At 46.1% G+C, this 19,862-nt stretch overlaps 1 protein-coding gene across 7 annotated transcripts in view; it reads right to left on the reverse strand.

Annotated features, from left to right (window-relative positions):
- Mgtor (nuclear basket protein megator) overlaps window positions 1-19,862 on the reverse strand; it is a 905,575-nt gene that overhangs the window by 791,957 nt on the left and 93,756 nt on the right. For all 7 annotated transcript variants that reach the window (XR_012884775.1, XM_075868440.1, XM_075868441.1 and 4 more), the window contains exons 11-12: window positions 1,067-1,209; window positions 536-637 (exon numbers count right to left, since the gene is read on the reverse strand). Coding sequence is in view for 6 of the 7 variants with exons in the window: in XM_075868440.1 (XP_075724555.1) it covers window positions 536-637; window positions 1,067-1,209 (245 nt within the window). In the remaining variant the exon portion in view is untranslated. The remainder of the gene's footprint in view (window positions 1-535; window positions 638-1,066; window positions 1,210-19,862) is intronic.

The following is a 19,862-nucleotide window of genomic DNA, read 5'->3' on the forward strand; positions in this document are numbered from 1 at the left end:
CGCTTATGTCTCCCATGTGACGTGACTTGATGCGCTCGTTCGCGTCCGCTGCAAGCTTGAGGCACCCTAACGCAGCGCCTCCAGAATACCATTCACTGATTTTCTTGTGCATAACATCATGTAAACGTTTTGTTCAATCTTTCCAGCCGCAAGACTATTGTCTTTCAACGACAGTTGCAGATTGAAATGCAGATACAGGCCCGATTTTTTTTTTTTTTTTTCAGGCATCTCACTAAACTTAATTTAAATGTCTTGTCTTCACAATTTTTTCAGATTGTTCGAATCTTTGGACTATTTCACGGTTCCTGCCAGGTCTAAAAAATTGTTCGACGACTGTACATGGTACACTCAAACCTCGATACAACGCACCCATATATAACGAAATATCAGTTATAACGAAGTAAATTAAAAATAGTCAAATAATCATAGTGTTAGAAATATACCTTTAAAACAAATTTTCTAATATTACAAACTTATTTTCCTGTAATATGCAATATTGTTATAACAAAGTTTTAGTGCACTAGCAGTCACCCACCTCTCCTCAGCCGCTTTCTTTTCTTCTTCCTCCTGTTTCTCACTCAGCTCTCGCACCACAGCTAGCAACTCTGCATTCTTTTGCTGCAGCTCCTCAATGTTCCTGCACACGAGAGTAGTAAAGGATGCATCAGACATTACACTCCAACAACCTGTCACACCAACCACTCCAAAAACCCACAACAACCCTTCGTGCCTAACGTCATCTCATAACCAGTCCCACCAAACACTCCGACAACCTCATGTCAACACCCTGTCCACCACAGTATGATAACCCATTGCGCCAAACACTGCAACATACTTCAACAGTGCGACATACCGCAGAGTCTAACACTGCAACGACCAATCCTGTTGGAAGCTGACTAATGCTGCCGCTTATGTTGAATGAGGAGTGCAGCATTCAACTTTGCCAAACAAGGGCTACAATCCCACTCCCTATAAAAAGGCTAAGGAATGCTGTAAATGCTACAAGCAAGCCCACTAAGTGACAGGTAACAAGTCCTAGTCCCCTTGTAATAATTGGAGACCAGACCTGAACGTGACAAGATGCTTAGAGATGACTTCAGAGGCAGTGAGTGGAGGAGAGGCATCCTCATTGGAAGAGCTGACTTCCTCCTGCAACCCCGCAACGCCACCACTGCGTGCATCCTCCACCTCTTGTACAAGCTGACACACCTGGAACACCAACACATTGCCATGTGAACACTCTTCCAGATGCTTGCCACAACTGGACTAACGGGGTGAACACAATCCCTACTAATGAAGGGTGTGCGAATATTCTAAATTTCTAATACTTTTTTAATAATGTTAGCTATCAAATTTGATCCGCATTGATATTTTTATCTATTTTACTTTCCCAAAAACGCATGCAGTCAACGTCCGCTTTAAAATGGCCCTTTTAGATTTTAAGATGCTTCACCTCACCACACTTTCTTAATGCAGCAAATCTGCCTTTCAAGCTCCACTATGGTCGAATCTCTAAAAAAATATTGGCAGCATATCCACGGAGTGAATGATGGAGAGTGGAGCGAAGCAGTCGTCCGTCCATTCGTTCTTGCTTCCGTTCGTCCATGTGTCCGTCTGTGAGACCATCCATGCGTCCGTCCACCCGTCCGTGCATTCGTCTGTCCGTGTGTCCGTCCCTGCATTCGTCCATGCATTCACCCCTGCGTCTGTTCATGCGTCCATCCATGCACCTGTCTGTGTGTCCGTTCGTCCATCTATTCAACACTCCAAGTACCACCATCTAGCATCTTTTCATCATATATTGCCTATATAGAAGCACCGCCATCCAGCGGACATTCCAAGGACTAAACGAGAGGTGGCACACGCACACTTTCTTACGGCTTGCGCTTTGGGTCTACTTCCCACCTTTAACCACCTCGAGTTCATGGCATATGCTAGTTCACTGTATTCATGGCACTACGGCCCAACGCTCGCTAAACCTTTCTAAAACCAAGGAGGTTACGCCCAGCGAGTATAACGTAGCAACCTTTTCCTGTCAGATAGTGCTCAATGTACATGCCAGTGGCTGCTAATGTGAAATGAAAGACAGGAGGATTTAGCTTTTAATTTCTTATGGCTTGCGCTTCGTATCTGCTCCCCCCCTTTAACCACCTCGAATTTATTCATGGTATATGCTAGTTCATTGTATTCATGCCACCGCGGCTCAACGCTCGCTAAACCTTTCTAAAATAAGGAGGTTACGCCCAGAGAGTATAACGTAACAACCCTTTCATGTTAGTGTTCAATGTACATGCCAATGGCTGCTAATGGGGATCGCAGCATGTGCGTTAACTAAAAGCCGAATGCTCCTGTCTTTCATTCCCTATTAGCAGCCATTGGCATGTACATTGAGCACTTTTTTTTTTTTTTTGTTCAACAACGCACAGAAGAAATCTCTCACCGGCACCACCTTGGAGGTCAAAATGTCATACTTGTTACACACTACAATGGCTACAAGGGACAAACGGGTGCCTCTATAAGGAGCTTCGCCCCTAAAAACAAATTCGATCAACGACCGATTGAAAGTGGACCCTTCAAATTTTAGTATGCTTCACCTCATCACACTCATACTGCGGCAAAGCTGCCTTTCAGGCATTCACTTCAGGGGATTGACTCTAGAAAACGCTTGTTCCAACATGGAGATTAGATGTGGCAGAGATGGGGCCTCAATTAATGCTGTTTTGGACCTGAACTTTAGGCAGGAAGCCCGAAAAATTGTACGCTGAAGATTTTTAGCATCCCAATTTCAGATGTTCATATATGCCGACGTCCAAGAAGCAGATTTGGAACTTGGGGCTGAAATGGAGCACACCCTTGTCTGGCTTCCCCAAAAGCTGAAAGAGAAGGAGAGGAAATGGCATTTCTGCCTTTCACATGTCAAGCGTCGTTGGTAATACATTGATTGCACCAAATCATATAAATCTCGATGATACGATTATGGTTGATGTGAATTTCGCAATGATAAGAATTTTAAGGTTGCTTTAGATGGACTACATTATATAAAATATGCCGTGATTTAGTGTTATACAAACTGTTTACTAAGCCACCGCGGATCACATGAACGCGCGATTGACCGCTGCATGCGAGCGGTGCAATGTGGCTTGTCTGTGAGAGGAAGGAAAGCCCGTTCACACTTGGCCTCAATGGAGTGAATGCAGCCAAACTCACTAGAATTTACCTCGCTTCGCCGCCAGAAAAGTGGCAGGAAAACCATGGCACGAGGCCAACGCGAAAAAATTGGTGTGAGATCAATTTTGCCGCCACGCGATGGCAAATCACCTTTTTGCTACGGCTTTGGCTGCACCGGTTGCTCTAGCTCTCAAACCATGTGATGTAAACAACCAGCCGTACATACAAAATGGCAGCCAAGGCGTCGCCCAATGCTGTGGCTCGCGAACTAACCATGCAGCACGACAACGTTCATGGCCTTGAAAATTTTGCGTTCATTGAGAGCATGGTTTGAATTCCGATTGCTGCAAACACCAGAAATAGAGGAAGGCGCAGCAGCAGCAGCAGCGAATCGGCGTGCACGAACGTGTGTGGCTTTTGCACTGCCGGCTGAATCCGTCGCCTTCACTGCCAGTGCATCTGCTCGTGTCATTCCTTCCGACGTATCTCCCGAAACAACGTTTGTAAAGGTGTAAACTGTTTCTTTTCAGTGCTTTGGATGCATAACTACAACTCCGTGAGGATTTCAATGCTCAGGAATAAATTCTCAAGCGGCGAAGACAGCAGCGGTGGCATGCATAAAAGGGGCAGAACGAATGTAAACCTTTTCAACGGCGCGTGGGCTCCGCACCACCGAGGCCACCGGATTTTTTGAAAGAAGCTTTTCATCCTCTTCCTCCTCCTGTACAGGCACAGACGAGGTTATGCAACCGCTCTGGCAATCTTGCTTGAATTCTCAAGTGGGAATTATCTTGGACTGATTCTTTTCGTATCGACTTTGCGGCGCGTTTTTCCGGTGAAACGAGTGAATTTTCGGTAAGTTTAGTCATTTTCGCTCCCTTCGATACTTAGTGTGAACAAGTCTTAGAGCGCCAGCAGCATGATTGAGGCAACTGCGACACTTAATTGAGAGGCGGTGAAATCAGGAAAGTTCAAAAGAACCTCATGAATTCTTTTCCAGCAAGAAATAGTTGACCCCAAATTAAGTTCTTGTTCATCTTCCTGATCAGCTTTATCGTATTTAATCGCGTAGTGAACCCACCTTTTTTCTGAAAAGTTCACGCCAATTTGGGGGAAGGTCCCAATATGCAGGAGAAAAAAGTCACCGGAGTTCAAACAGCAAAACTTTTGCGTGATGGCTTTGCTTGTTTGGGTCCGTGAAATGTGCAACACCTCTTTTTTGTTGTTCGAAGCTCTTTTGGTTTCCTCCCGTAACGAAAGCTCACAGATCAACGCTGAAGTGTCGTCCAGCCGCTCGGTTCCAATGCTCCAGCGCATGCTGTTTGAAACCAGCCGTGTAGCTAGCGTACCAGCCTGCACAGCAGGTGTCCTAAGTTCACAACGACAAACCCAACAACAAAACAGTCACAGTTTCGCCGCAAGGGCGAAGCAATGAATGCGATAGAAACAACTTGGGATGTAATTATGGGCAGTAACAGCACACAAACTCGCGGAACGAAGAGAAGAGACACAAACAAGCACCAACTCTCAACTGAAAAATTTATTCAAATATACAAATTATCTGAACACATAAGATAAAAAACACACAGAACATGCACAGAGGGGCCAGAGAAGGACCGTGTCAATGTCATTAATAAATTTACGCTACGGGTAACTGCACAGGTGCGACAAATTCCATTCACACAAATATGCCACTGATTAGGAGTTTTTTTTTTTTTTTTCATGTAAAGATATTGATGTCTGACTAACGCAGGAATCCTCTTCTTTTTTGATATACCGTCGAGCCCACATATAACGGCCCTACTTAAAATGAACTTTCGCTTAAAACTAACATAATCAGTGTGACCGTGAAAGTATACATTCGGTCAATGGCACAAAATCGCACTTACAACAAATGTCTCCGAGCGCCGCTGATCGATTACAGCGAACGGTGTCGGCGGTCTGCCGTCTTTCGGGGAAACCAATTTCAACCACCAATTAGGCATCGGCGAGGTGCCCATATATTCTTATTGTTAAACGCCGACCCTGCCTCAGCGACCCTCTAGTTGCCGTTCTCCCCAACCCACGGAGGAAGGTAAGCTGTTTCCTTCCTCCATGCCTCGACTGCTTTTTGTTACGCACCCCTCCGTCCTTTGTCCCCCTGCTACTCTGAGCACCCCGCATCGCCAGACGAGGCCCTTGTTTTCACACTGCCACCCATACTTCGAAGACCGGTCGGCCATCCACCCTGTTTGTGATCGCTGGTACTGTCGTTGACGTCGCCGGCCTGGAGTGACCAGACCATTTGCCAACATACCCGTCCACCGACTGTATCCGATAGTCTGCATCTAGTGCATGCGCGTACACTACCCCACCGACTCTGATAATTTGCGATTCGTTTCGTGTTTAGGAATTGTCTTCACTCACTTCGCACTCAGCTCAGCATGCCTTCCGCGAGCGTGTGGAAGCGCGAAAACGGCTGTTGATATGCACGGAACGAATCGCAAAATATCGAAGTTCGTGAGGCCATGCAAACTTGCCAGCGCAACAAGACGATTTTTTGACCGCGGCCGCCGATTCTTCGAACACCGCCGCACGTACCGATCCAGGCAACCATGCTTTGACTTCTGCGCGCGCAGGCACTCTTTCCAAGTTTTTCTACATGAGAGTTTCGCAGACCTTTCAAGCAAGCTACCCAACCTGCCTCCTTCCCGTGTGTTTTGGTTTTCAAGGTCACCCTTCCACCGCATCCTCTCTCTCTTTACTGCAACTCCTTGCCCTTCTCTCGAAAGTCTGCTCTCCTCTCTTGATCACAACCTCTTCGCCCGTCTCCACCGCTCCGCAACGCCCGCCACGCTGGCTCGAATTAGTTTAGTTTTCTGACTGGAAACGGGCTCAGAGCTGTTCCACGCGTTCTGGCATGTGTGTCGCGCATGCGCATCTTGCTCACTCTTGGTGTGCGTGTGTGGTCATGATGGCCGACGGGAGGACTAGCACGCTTTTTCCTGCCGCTCAACAAAACGTCGAAAGTGTGACCGCTTGGTTTGAGCGTAATCCGCGCAGCAGATGCCGCGTTGCGGAGTGCTTGCTCATAGCTGTTGACCAACTGGCAGCCAACTTGCCACTTCGGGCGTCCCGGTATGTAGCTGTGGAGATGGTGAATATTTCGTGGGTGGCGGTGACGGCTACATGTGCGCGACACTATTTTTGCGAGGCCGACTTCGTCGATGTCAGGCCCGATGCCAAGCCTGAAGCTTCCGAACTGCGGCGGCGATTTGTGGCAGCGCGTCGTCGACTCCGACCTGGGAGAACGGGTGGGACATGTGTTGCGATGTTTTAATTATGGCCGATGATGATGCCGACACTGCGGAACCGTGCACAGATTGGGGCATTGTGAATGAAGTACGTGGCGAGAGCGATTTGGAGGTATCGAATTGCGAGAATGGCGGAACTTTGGAGCCAGTGCCTCAAGCAGCTTATGCCAAGGGCCTCGGCGAACGAGCACCCTGCCGTTTAAAATGAACTCGAAACCGCCCTTACCGCTTCTGCTCTTCGAAACACCTGCATCACGGACTTTTTGGGGCAAAAAAAGTTTGTGTTTTCACTCGCAACTTTTTTTTTTTAAAGCTGTGTTTCATTTACTACGAACTTCGGGATACAGCGAATGGATGCCGCGTCACGCTCAGGTTCGTTGTAAGCGGGCTCGACTGTAAAATGCTTCCACTAGTTTTCTTGTGATCTGATCGCTATGTTTGAAGAGCACTGTCATTTCATTGAACAAAGGCCTGCACCCACATGTGTGGCAGTGCGAAGGTGAATTCGCGTACGTGCTGGTCTTGAAAGTTCTGGAGTGTTCTTTTAGTCGTACATAAAGACAACGCCCTGTGTTGCCCGATATAAACTGTGGTGACCTCACTACTCACCGTAGCGGATGATCACCGTGGGTTCACGCTTAGCAAGCCACAGGTCCGCCACTCCGTCACCTACGTGCGTGCAGCGCACCGCTCCACGCGCGCTTAACTAACAAGGCATTTAGGGCGGCGCGGCAAAACAGACAGTGTTTGAATAACAGAAATACACAAACACTTAATTGCCGTTGGCGGCACCCCACGAAGAGCAAAGGCTCCCGCAGGCGAACGTTCTCGATAAGGGCAAACCGCGAGCACGTCGCAGCTCGCAATGGCGAGTTTTGACACGCCGGTCGGGAAAAGGTCCCTTCCGGCTATGCTGCGCACTCTCATGATGACCGCTGGGTCTGGTCGCGAGAGTTGGGGCAAACCTCGTACGCGTAGGCCTACAGCAAGTGCGGCTTGGTGTGGTGCGACCACTTCAAGCACTAGGCACCGCTGTCGGCTTAGCGTACGGTACCGAAGCTAGCACTCAAGTAAACACGCCTGCCAGGACGCCAAGGCCCCCAGGCAGGCTACAGTCCAATAATTTCCAAAGGAGACGTGTACGAAAGAAACACGTGCTTACCCGGCGCCGACCACGGAGGAGATACTCTTTTCGGCGAGCACATGACTCGGCCTCCCGATTCTCGCAGCCCCCAAAAACACGTGCCGCGACCGCGCATGGCGCCATCAATCGCCACGCGCCGTTACCGAAGCATGAAAGGGGAAAGGGAGCGACCGTACGACCGAATGCCAGCGAAATGGTCGAAATGGTCACGGGCGCGCTTCAGATCCCCACAAAACCCTTCCGCATGTCAAAGGAATTTTGTACACCACCCCTAGTGCACAGTGTAGTGAAGCATCCCCGAGTTTACACCGCATTTATTTTGGATAGAGCTCTTTTTTAATGCTTTTTGTTCACCATAGGGCACAATTTTCTTAATTTGGTTCTTGCTGAGAAGAGAACCTGTACATCGTATCGTGATGCCACATTCTTTAGTCCATGGGCTAATCTATGTTTGAAGGGCATGGTGGCACATTTCTTTGACCTCTCTTGTTTTTTAACACTTTTTTCACCCTTCTTGATCTGATGTATCGGACCTTCGCAAACAGAAGTGATAACAGGCGTCGAGAATCCGGCTACCTGAAGGCGACACACCTGTTCGTAGAAGCTTTGTTCCGCCTCGTGCCTACACGACTTCAGTATTGCAGCCCTGAGGGTAGACGTAGCGATGCCCTTCTTCACTAATTTTGAATGATCGAACTTGTAATTAAACAAAGCTTTAACTGATCTTGGGTTATACACCCAACAAGGGTGGTGGTTGACAAAAGTTATCTTTTTGTCTAGGAATTGTAAGGCATGCTGTGAAGGCATTTCACTGTTGAATTTTAGCCCCATCACCATTTCTTCAAAGATGGGCAGAACCTTTTCAACATTCATGTGCTCCTCATTTTTGGGCACTGCTATTAAGTAATCATCTAAGTAACAGGCGACACGAACCACCTTCCCCTCCAACTTTTTTTCTAGTCTGGAATGAACTTTCCCGAGAAAGATGTAACTGACAACTGCTGCCAACCTAGACCCAATACAGACCCCGCTTCTTGAACTATCGTTCTCCCTTCCCAAACAATGAAGGTTGATTGCAAATAGAACATCAATAACTCTAGAAACATTTCCACCTTCGAACCGCATTCGGTTTAGAAATTTCGCTCCTCGTTGTCCTCTGTAATGCATTCTTTTACACATTTCATTAGCTCCAGCTGTGGAAAGGAATATTATCAATCAACTATATCTACACTGAATGCCGTACATCCGTCAAACTTTGCACAACGTAATCCTTCAACGATTACGTGTGAGTTCTTTATATGAATGAATCCTGCGCTTTAAGTTTTTCTAGTTGCTTCTTCATAACGGCTGAAACGATCAATTGCCATGTGCCTTTTTCGTAAACAATGGTGCGAAAAAGCTGCTCCGGTTTATGGGTCTTTACCGAAAAGAAAGGTTCCAGTTGTAACCCCCGAGCCTCCGCTACACTTCTAGACAGACTTACTAGGTTTATTTTCGGCAAGAGATTCTTTGGCTTTCTTTAACTTTTTTCGGCTTCTCTTCATCCCGTGAGTTTGTGCACTGTTATTGCCCATAATGTATCACCAACTAGCCCAACTATCAGTCTTGCTTGAGAGCACAAGCGAAGCAGCCACTTCTCGGCAACAACATCAAGTGGCAGCCACTTGATGTTGCCGGGAAGAGTGTTCGCTTTCGGTGAAGAATTTACACTTCACTAAAAAGTTAAAAAAAATTGTACAATAAGAAATATGTGCAAAAATTTTCAGCTCGATTTCGCTGTGTTTTCATTTCTTCTAATGCATCAGTGACTAGTTTGTATTAATTCGCGTTAAGAGGCCGGAGTCCTTTTTTTGGGTTTCGCCAAGCTAAAGTAATAGTATTTGCTGTACATTTTATTCATGAAATAGACATTTATGAGTAAGGCGTTTTGATTATCTTTTCGAGATCAGGGACACTGCGCTGACTCTAACATTATGCTTGTGTCGTCTGTTCATTCTTTCTCCGTCCCGTTTTTTTTGCGCTGTTCCCCTCAGCAAGCAACATTACAAAGTTATTCAAACAAGATATGACAGAGTGTGTGTGCTCTTTCAAGGGTGAACAGCAGCAATCAGTAAGCTCCTTATTAGCTAACTAAGGCTCAGCAATGCATGCACAGTTTAGCAATCAGGGTTGCGAGATTCTCAAGAAAAAAGAGCTACAAACTTAACCAAGGTATAGCCAGAAGATGCAACGGGTGTGGTTTGCGAGGGCTTAGAAAGTGTCGTATTGGAGGTCCATGTCGGCAAAAGAAAAGATGTTCAGGATTTCGTCGCCAATTGATTGATTGATAGGTGGGGTTTAATGTCCCAAAACCACCATGTGATTATGAGAGACGCCGTAGTGGAGGGCTCCGGAAATTTCGACCACTTGGGGTTCTTTAATGTGCACCCAAATCTGAGCACACGGGCCAACAACAATTCCACCTCCATCGGAAATGCAGCCACCGCAGCCGGGATGATTTCGTCGCCAAGGTGAAGTAGCCAACCGGCTGCCGTTAATTTTTTTTTTTTTTTGGAGCCAGCAAAGTAGCCAAACATGATTTCAGTTTAGCTAAGTTATCACTATGTTCTCACAATTAAAAATACAAAAATATACATCACAACAATACTCATCACATTAAAATGGAGTAAAAAAGTCACTTGACTTCCTAGAAGAGTCAATAATACTATCATAAACTGGCTGTGATAACTGCACTGACAGTAAAGTGAGCGTAATTTAGGGCACTTTTGCCAGCATGCCTTGCGGCACTGTTAATGTAGAGTAAGCAAAATACTTCATATTTCGCAGTAAATGTTGGGAAGTTTCTAATCACGTTACTGTAGAGCTTTTAGCACTTTTCAGACATAGTCCAAACTTGATTCTGATAATCTCGAGAAGTATTACTAGAAAATTTGGCACACGTTTGGTGTGGACTGCCTAAAGACAACCTGCATACTACAGTGTGGAAGAAGAGAGGGGAAAAGAAAATATGGCGAGTGGTGTTGAACCAGCGATTCTTTGACTGAGTTTCTTTGGGTGAAAGCCAGACCACGAGCACCAAAATGCAATGGGAGGACAAATCCTGCAGGCAAGGTCTTGAACCTCGCCGGCACAACGATTCTGTAAGAGCACCTGGAGACACTCAAGCTCGGCCCTAAGTTCTGCGTGGAACCAAGGCTCAGCGCCGTTGAAAAAGTAGCCCTAGTGAGGACTGTTTCTAAACCTGTTACGGAGGATGAGGGGATAGGTGTGTGTGTGAATGTGCAGATGTATGCGTAGTCAAAAAGAAACATAAAAAAACCGTACGGTTACTACCTCTTACTGAGTCCTTGAAAGAAAATAAGTTGAAATTGATGACCGCGGATAAGGAAGGGTTTTTTTGTACTGTTGACTGACGGACAGTTCTCTGAAAAGCTTCTGTTGCTCTGATGAAAAACTTCCGGGTAATGAAAGGTGAGCCAAAAAAGTTAAGGAAAGAGCAAAGAGCCTTTTGCAGAAAATGAACAGAGAAAACCTGTCTAGAAGAGTAGCGAAGGCTTAGAGGTTACAACTTGAACCTTTCTTTTCGATAAAGACCCATAAACCGGAGCAGCCTTTTCGCACCATCGTTTCCCAAAGAGGCACATGGGAATTGATCGTTTCAACTTTTCTGCAGAAGCAACTAGAAAAACTAAAAGTGAAGGATCCATGCAATATAAACAAGTCCCAAGTAATCATTGAAGAATTACGTTGTGCAAAGTTTGACGGATCCACGGCATTCAGTAGTGGAATTATATTATTCCCTTCCACAGCGGGAGCTAATGAAATGTGTGAAAGAATGCATTGCGGAGGACAACAACGAGCAAAATTTTCAAAACGAATGCGGCTTGAATGTGAAAACCTTTCTAGAGTTATTGATGTTCTATTTGCAATCAACCTTCATCTTTCGGGAAGCGAAAACGATGGTTCAGAAAGCGGCGGTCTGTATTGGGTCTAGGGTGGCCCCAATTCTCAGCGACATTTTTCTCGAGAAAGTTGATTCCAGATTAGAAAGAAGTTGGAGGGGAAGGTGGTTCGTGTCGCCTGTTACGCGGATGATTACTTCACAGCAGTGCCCAAAAATGAGGAGCGCATGAATGTTGAAAAGGTTCTGCCTATCTTTCAAGAAATGTGGATGGGGCTAAAATTCACCAGCGAAATGCCTTCACAACTTACTTTACAGTTCCTAGACATAAAGATAACTTTTGTCAACCACCGCCCAAGATCAGTAAAAGCTTTGCTTAATTGCAAGTCCAGTAATTCAAAATTAGTGAGGAAGGGCATCGCTACGTCTAGCCTCGGGGCTGCGATCCTGAAGTCGTGTAGGCACGGGGGGGAACGAAGCTTCTATGAACAGGTGTGTCGCCTTCAGGTAGCCGGCTTCCCGACGCCCATTATCACTTCTGTTTGCAAAGGTCTGATACGTCAGATCAAGAAGGGTGAAAAAAGTGTTAAAAAACAAGAGAGATCAAAGAAATGTGCAACCATGCCTTATAAGCGTAGATTAGACCATGGACAAAAATGTGGCATCACGATAAGATATACAGGCTCTATTCTCAGCAAAAACCAAATTAGTAAAATTGTGCCCTATGGTGAACAAAAAGCATGATGAGGAGAGCTCTAGCCAAAAAAAAATGCAGTGTAAAAAACAGGGACGCCTCACTACTCTGTGTACAGAATTCCCTTAACATGCAGAAGGGTTTATATTGGGCAAACAGGGCACTGTCTCTATGTACAACTAAAAGAACACTCCGGAACATTCAAGACCAGCACGTACGTGAATTTGTTTTCGCACTGCCACACGTGCGGGTGCAGGCCCTTGTTCAATGAAACGACAGTGCTCTTGAAAAACATAACGATCAGATCACAAGAAAACTAGTGGAAGCATTCTATATAAAAAAAGAAGGGGAGTCCTGCGTTGGTCAGACATCAATATCTTTACATAAAAATTTTGTTCAGTAGCATGTTTGTTTGAATAGAATTTGTTGCACCTGCGCAGTTACACGTAGCGTAAATGTATTAATGACGTTGACACGGTCCTTCGCTGGCCCCTCTGCGCATGTTCTGTGTGTTTTTTATCTTACGTTTTCAGATAATTTGTATATTTCAATAAATTCTTCAGTTGAGAGTCAGCGCTTGCTTGTGTCACTTCTTTTCGTCCCGTGAGTTTGTGCGCTGTTACTGCCCATAATGTATCACCAACTAGCCCAACTATCAATCCTGCTTTGGGATGCAATGCCAAGAAGAGCTAGCAGATTGAAACATGCAGCGTGCTTTTCATGCACACATGACGCTTTGAAAACAACACACATAGGAAGAGAGCGAACTAACGTTTACCGCTCGACACATAAAATGCTGTTCAAACAATAACGATGCACTAAATTTAATTATAGGTACACATAAGTGCAAACAAGTGTCCCTGTTATTACTTTGCTGTGTTTGGAAAGCACGCTAATTTCGCAAACGAGGCCTCTCCAACGAGCAGAGTCATCTTCTTGCGCCCGGCAAACAAAACTCAATCGCTCCAATCAAAGCCGAAGGCGCGCGATTCTTTTCACCAAAGGACCAAAGGATAAGCGCGCGTGCACAAACATGTAACCCCCCACCCATCCGCGGGGCCAAGTACGCGTGGAGGTAAGCACACGTCAGCGCATTCGAACAAGCTGAACACCAAGCGCGGGCGTCTTTTTTTTTTTTTGCTTGAGTTTTCATATATGTAGATACGCATACATATTTACAATTGATAATGCGTACAATTGACATACAATTGATACAATACATACAATTGATATTGCGATAAAATGCAGTGTCAGATGGCGGCACAATCATTGCGGGTGCACAACGCGCCGTCGGCGCGACGGGTGCGGTTGCGCTTTGCATGGCCTTCGAGATAGCGAGCGCACGCCAGTTTAAAGGCCGCGTGCTTTGTTTTTGTGCCGCTGTGCTTGCGTGACACTATAAGCAGAGTTTTCTCCTGCATTCGACAGATGGCGCTCTGCCTTAAAAGGGGAGACTTTCAAATTTTGATTGACACCGTACGTGCTCGTAACTGCTTAGCATGATTGCAAAGCTATGTTTTGATATTGATTGGATTATTTTGTTATATAATGGCTTGATTTAACGTTGCTTCGATCGTCAATGGTCGCTCATCACGGCGCGCCAATGCGTGCTTATCTCTGACGTGTACTTTGCCCCATGGATGGATGCCTGTGCGCGCGCGCTTATCCTTTATTGGAGGAATCGTGTGCCTTCGGCTTTCACTGAAACAAAAGCGTTAGTTGCCGGGCCCACAAAGGTCACTTCAGTCTCTACACAGGCCCCTTTCGTGAAAACAGCGCATTTTTCATACACAGCATGGTATAACAACTGAGACGCTAGTTAGTTTGTACTCACCTGTACTTGTGATTACGTATCGTGCATCATTTTTGTTTAAACAGCGCGTTACGTGTCGAGCAGTAAATGCTGTTAGTTCACTCTCGTACTGCGAGTATCGTTTTGGTGCGTCATTTGTGTGTGAGCAGCGCACTGCACGTTTCGATCTGCTTGCCGTTCTTAGCTTTACATTCCAAGTTGTTGCTGTCGCATTTATTGCTTCACCCTTGCGGCGAAACTGCAACTTTTTTTTTTTATTTTTCACGTATTTACTGCTTTGAACCTACCGCTGCGTGTCCTCGGAGCTCGTAGATCACTATCGCGTCGCCGCGACTGCGGTTTTGTGCGCGGCGGTTGCGGCAAACGGTAGTTGGCGCATGCGCCTTCATAACTAAGTCGTTTTATGCCATCTACGATAGCATCTGCCGCAGTTTTGTCCGCAGAGTTTGCGTAAAGCAGCATTGGTTTGACTGGTTAAGGGCACACTTTCGGGGTTCTCTCAGTTACGTCGTCGCCATACATGATCGTGTCAAGAGCGACCGTGGTTTCGTCCTCAGCGGTTTTGGCAACGACAATCACACGCACTATAGTGCGCCGGTTGCACGCGTACTTCCAAAGCTTCGAGTATGCTGCTCTAGACTTTCGTTCGACGGTTTCCCTACTAAAGTTTCTATAACTCGCCGCGATTAGAAAATGTGTTCGGAACATTCGAATTGAGGCTCAATGAACATAGTAAAATTTGGCTGGGGAATTTAGGAATTCATATCTGCTGCAGTTTCGCATCACTGAGATTACAGTCGACGACCGATATTTCAGACGCCTAATTTTTCGGACATGTTCGATAATTCTGACATTTACTTGGCACCAGGACATACCCTATAAATTCACTGTATTTTGCACCTTGAAATTTCGGACACTTAAGGACGGGCTGTTCGATATTTCGTACTTTCCAAGCGTCAGTCGAGCCGACCGCCATCATTTTTCGCGCCGCTGTGATCTTGCTTGTCTACTTTTTGCATCCAGTAGCCTCGAACCGGTGCTGGCCGTACACGCGGCGTCCACCAGCCTCCGTTAGGGTGGCTACCTTGAACTACTGGATCGAGGCTATTTCCACATCAGCGTCGCTACCGAACAATATTTCTTTCCTCTCTGCTGTGACCGTTGAATGGACAGGACTGAATCGACTGACAGTTCGCCTGTGCGTGTGCCATGTGTGTTGCCTAGCTACAAGCGCTGATTCAGAATGGATAAGGGATCGCCGATGTCGTCGGCCTCGATAGCTCCGATGATGCGCGGAAAGTATGTCACCATGTCGATGGCAAAAAAAGCTGCCATCATCAAGCTCGTTGACAGTGGCCGATCGCGGGCAGACGTTGCTAAAGAGTTACATATTTCTAAACAAACTATTTTGGGCTACATCAAAAATAAGCAGAATATTTTGGAGGCGGCGGAAAAGTCTACTGGATGTCATCAGAAGAATGTCAGCCAAAGCACCTACCCTAAGCTCGAAGAGGCCCTTCTCGTTTGGCTGAAGTCGACAGTGGCCAGCAAGGTTCCCGTCTCTGGGAGCCTCCTCAAACAAAAAGCCGAAACGATGGCGCATCAAATGAACATTGAAGGATTTAAGTTCAGTGACACTGGCTAAGAAACTTCAAGAAGCGCGTTGATCTCAGTTTTAAAAAACTGTGCGGCGAAAGTGCAGCTGTTGACCTCAGCGTCGTTGCGAATTACCGCTCTGAAAAGCTGCAGTCCCTCTGACAAGAGTACTCGCCAGATGATACTTTCAACTGTGACGAGACCGGGCTTTTTTTCAAGCTGATGCCAGAAAAGACACCTGCCTTTGCTGGCGATCCTTGCCATGGTGGCAAACACAGTAAGGAGCGAGTTACTGTACTGATCGGTAGCAACATGTCGGGCACAGAAAAACTGCCGATGCTCAGCATCGGCAAGTCGAAAGCTCCGAGGTGCTTCAAAGGCGTAAAGTCCTTGCCTGTTTTGTACGAGGCCAACAAAAAGGCCTGGGTAACTCAGCAGCTTTTTGAAAGCTATGCGAGAAGACTGGACCAAAAATTTGATTCAGAAGGCCACAAAATTTTGTTGTTTGTCGACAACTGCACTGCACACGGGCACATTACCAATTTGAAGGCTGTGCGCGTCGAGTTCTTGCCACCGAACACGACAAGTGTCCTACAACCAATGGACCAGGGTGTCATACGCACTCTCATAGTGAACTATTGATCACGCTTGCTTTCGCGTGCGGTGGTGTGCCTCGACAGCGGAAAAGCGTACTCGGTCGATTTGCTTGGGGCACTTAGCATGCTCGCCGATGTGTGGAAGTCGGTGGCATCGACAACGCTGCGCAACTGTTTCTGCTACACGGGATTTGTGTTGAATGGCGAGTCGGCCGCCTTAGACGAGGACAGCGTCGTCGACCTCGTGTTGGGAAGCGAGTTGCTTATCGACGACCTTCGCACTGCGGGCGTCGATATTCCATCAGATGTCTCATTTTCCGAGTTTGCATGTGTGGACAACGATTTGGAACTGTGCGCTGGCCTCACGGTTATGGGGAAATCATTCGGCAAGTGCTTGCGGAGTCCGAGAGTGACGATGACGACGACGACTTACCTGCAACAGCACAGCCAACGCAAGCCGAGCTGATGCAAGCGATCGCACTCTTTCGTCAGCGTACAGCGACACGGCAATTCTAGCCGAAATGCGGGCGGAGTGCTCGCACGGAAGCGAAGCATGGTCCAGAAGAGGATCGATCGCTTTTTCCGCCCTCCATCTCAATAGTAACTAATAAAATGAGCATTTTTGGGGCATATTTGCTTTTTCAGACTGCCCGATTTTTCGGACATTTTTGCGGTCCCTTGAGGGTCCAAAAAATCGGTCTTCGACTGTATACTGTATGTTACCATGAACGCCTCTTAAATTCATTTATGGGGTAGGTTGAAAAGCCTGGAGCGGATTTATCTGTTTTTTCGTCAATGTGGCCAGATCAGGCACAGAAATTTTGATTTCCGGGAGATATTCAAAACAACTGTACAACCGAAAAAACGGTCAAAATCCCGGAGTCTCTCAGCCAATTCGGGAGACTTGGCAGGTATGCAAAGGGTTCACTACACGAGTAAATACGGTAACTTGTTTTTGGTTCATACGAATTGGGGATCATATGAATAATTAGTGCCCCCTCCAAGTTCTTGTCACCAAGATTCTACTGCACAGTTTAACCTGCTTATAGTGAACCTCCAAACAATGAATTTTTCGACATAACAAAGTTCTACTATTCCCCGTCATTACTCTATAGAAGCACAAGGATTTGTGACCTCTATGTAACAAAGTAACAGCAGGAAACAACCTTGATATAATGAATTTTCGCCTCGAACAGTCTAGAAATTTCACTCCAGACTTTGTAATTTTGTCACGAGCATGCATCTTCCGCCGATGAAGCGTGAAGCAGCGGCGGTGTACGCGTGGCCCTGGCGACTCCCAGGCGAAAGCGAGCACTTGTTATTGTGTGTAAGTGAGCGCAAGGCGGGCAGGCGGGCCTGTGCCCCACGAGCTGGAGTTGACGCCGTTCGTTCTTCCGCAGGCGCATGCGCGAATGTGCCCTGCCCTTCAAAAAAAAAAAAAAAAAGAACGCTACTTTTTGCATTGGCAGTGCCACGCTTCTAGTTAGCGTCATATACGTGGGGCCGCACTGGATATGGAGGGTGCTTTAATGAAAATTTTTCCGCAGTATTCATGTTGTTCGTTTTTCATTTTTGATGTCGTGTACGCGTGCATAGTTTCACTGCACGCGTGTTTTTTAATGCGATAAACTGTGTTATCATTACCTAGGCGATGTCAGGTTAGGCGCTGATGGAAACTCTCCCAAGACCACGGTGACAACGATGGATCTTCAGAGGTCGATTCTTCACGCGTTTGTATGCAGCGCGAGTTCGAGGGACAGAAGCCTTCGTCTTTAGTCTATTAGCTCTGGCAACAACACGACGGCGGGTTTGAATGCAACACAATGAATGCGAGGGCAATAAATTGTAATGTTATATGAATTAGGGCTGACAGCCAACTCTTTTGGATGTGATATCACAGTACTCCCACAAAACGCTGGTGTAAGCAAATACGGCCACTCCAGGGAGAAGTGCTCTTTTCACACAGTAAGAGCGCATTGATGCTTGCCGATATGTCACGTGCTCTTAAAATCCAAGTTCACTAATGCTACTCGAGTGACCCCCTCTCCTCCGCATTTTTTCATGCTAGTTCGCAACGGGTGGATTCCTTTCTGTACGAGCATTCAACAGCAGCTTTAACACAAGGGGGATGTTATCATATGTGCCCTCCGGGCAATAGAGATGGGTCGGCTCATTTGACCTTTGCTTCAGCAGCGCTCTCGTGCTTTTACCCGCTCAAGGTCACGAGGTGTGAGTGACGTTTTTTGTTTGCCCCTCCCATACCTCCCTGCGCTTTCGTCGGGACGAGAGGAAAGAGAATGTGATTGCAGCGTGTGACAAATCTTTGTAATTACCCTCGTACTGGACGGATTCTCAAAATTTTTGTGGCATTCCATTTGTGAGGTAATACGTAATTAGTTCAATTCAATCGATTCCATGGTTACTCAAAAAAGTGTTTCAGGGCCCCTTTAAAGCTACGATGCGCGGGGCATTTTACCAATTTGGACTTCTTATGGAACATGGTAGTGATGGCGAAAACCCGTCAAAAATGTCCATATATTTATATCACAATAATAATGCAGCTTTTTACTGCTAAATAATTCTTTTGGGTTAGCTCTGCCTTAAGTTCCACTTTTGTTTATTTGTCCATTTAATTTTAAATTTTCGTACAGAACCTGCATAGTATAACAAATTTTTCCGGCAATTTGTCAATTTCGTTATATCCAAGTTTAAGGAGGGACACTGTACTTGAGATGAAATGTCAGATATTTTCATGTGTTTATAAAGAAAATTCACAGAGTGATTGAGTTTTTGATGCTGATTTCAAAAATGTAGTTGCTGTTCCTCTAAACCAGTTAGTTTTTCAGATATCCTAAAATTAATTACCGATTGTTTGTCGGTATAATGACACAAGAAATTTGTATTGCAGGGCTACTATTGGCACATGCCTGTGTACTAATGAACATAACCTACACAACAGTAGGAGTGCTTTTTTTTATTTGATAATTTTATCAAGGTTTGTCGCACCTTGCGTTTCAGTGGTGCAGACACACCCACTTTATGCTCCGATTTCTGGCAAAAATGAAGTTTTTTTGAAGGTCTCAATCAAAAATTCACACCTACCATTGTGTAAACTAAAGATACAGCTACATGACACAACAAAAATGACAGTCCTAGCTGCTTTGAAAGCAGAGATATCTTTAAGACAAGTTTGCAACTGCAGCAAAATTTGAATCCTGAGAAATCATGCGAAAACACTAGAAGTCCATTTTGGGCAGACAGTAGCATGGAAAAGCTGTTTATTTACAATGATTTGCTAATTCAGCTATCTCAGTAGGCACCAGGCATGTTGTCCTTCTGCTTTGGGTCACCTAAATGGCGTTTTTTCAATGCCCGCTGCATGTTTTCCGCAGAGGCAAACTTGCGAGCTGATGCAGTCTCCGTGTGCTCGTCTGCCGACTAGGCCGCTTATCAGTTCGGTGACACCTATGTGCGACGAAAGTGTGCGCGTAACCTGCGATCAATCGTATAGTAAAATCGTTTTCTGGCTTGTCCAGATTGAGTTGATGTCACAGACCGAATTTCTGCACTCGCTCATCAATTTCAAGGCTCCAAGAGCAGCAAGGTGTTAGTTTCCTTTTCACGTAAGATTGCCACATTTTCGAGTGGAAGCTGCAG

The sequence above is a fragment of the Rhipicephalus microplus genome, chromosome 7, assembly GCF_043290135.1.
Source record: "Rhipicephalus microplus isolate Deutch F79 chromosome 7, USDA_Rmic, whole genome shotgun sequence".
Classification (NCBI taxonomy): domain Eukaryota; kingdom Metazoa; phylum Arthropoda; class Arachnida; order Ixodida; family Ixodidae; genus Rhipicephalus; species Rhipicephalus microplus.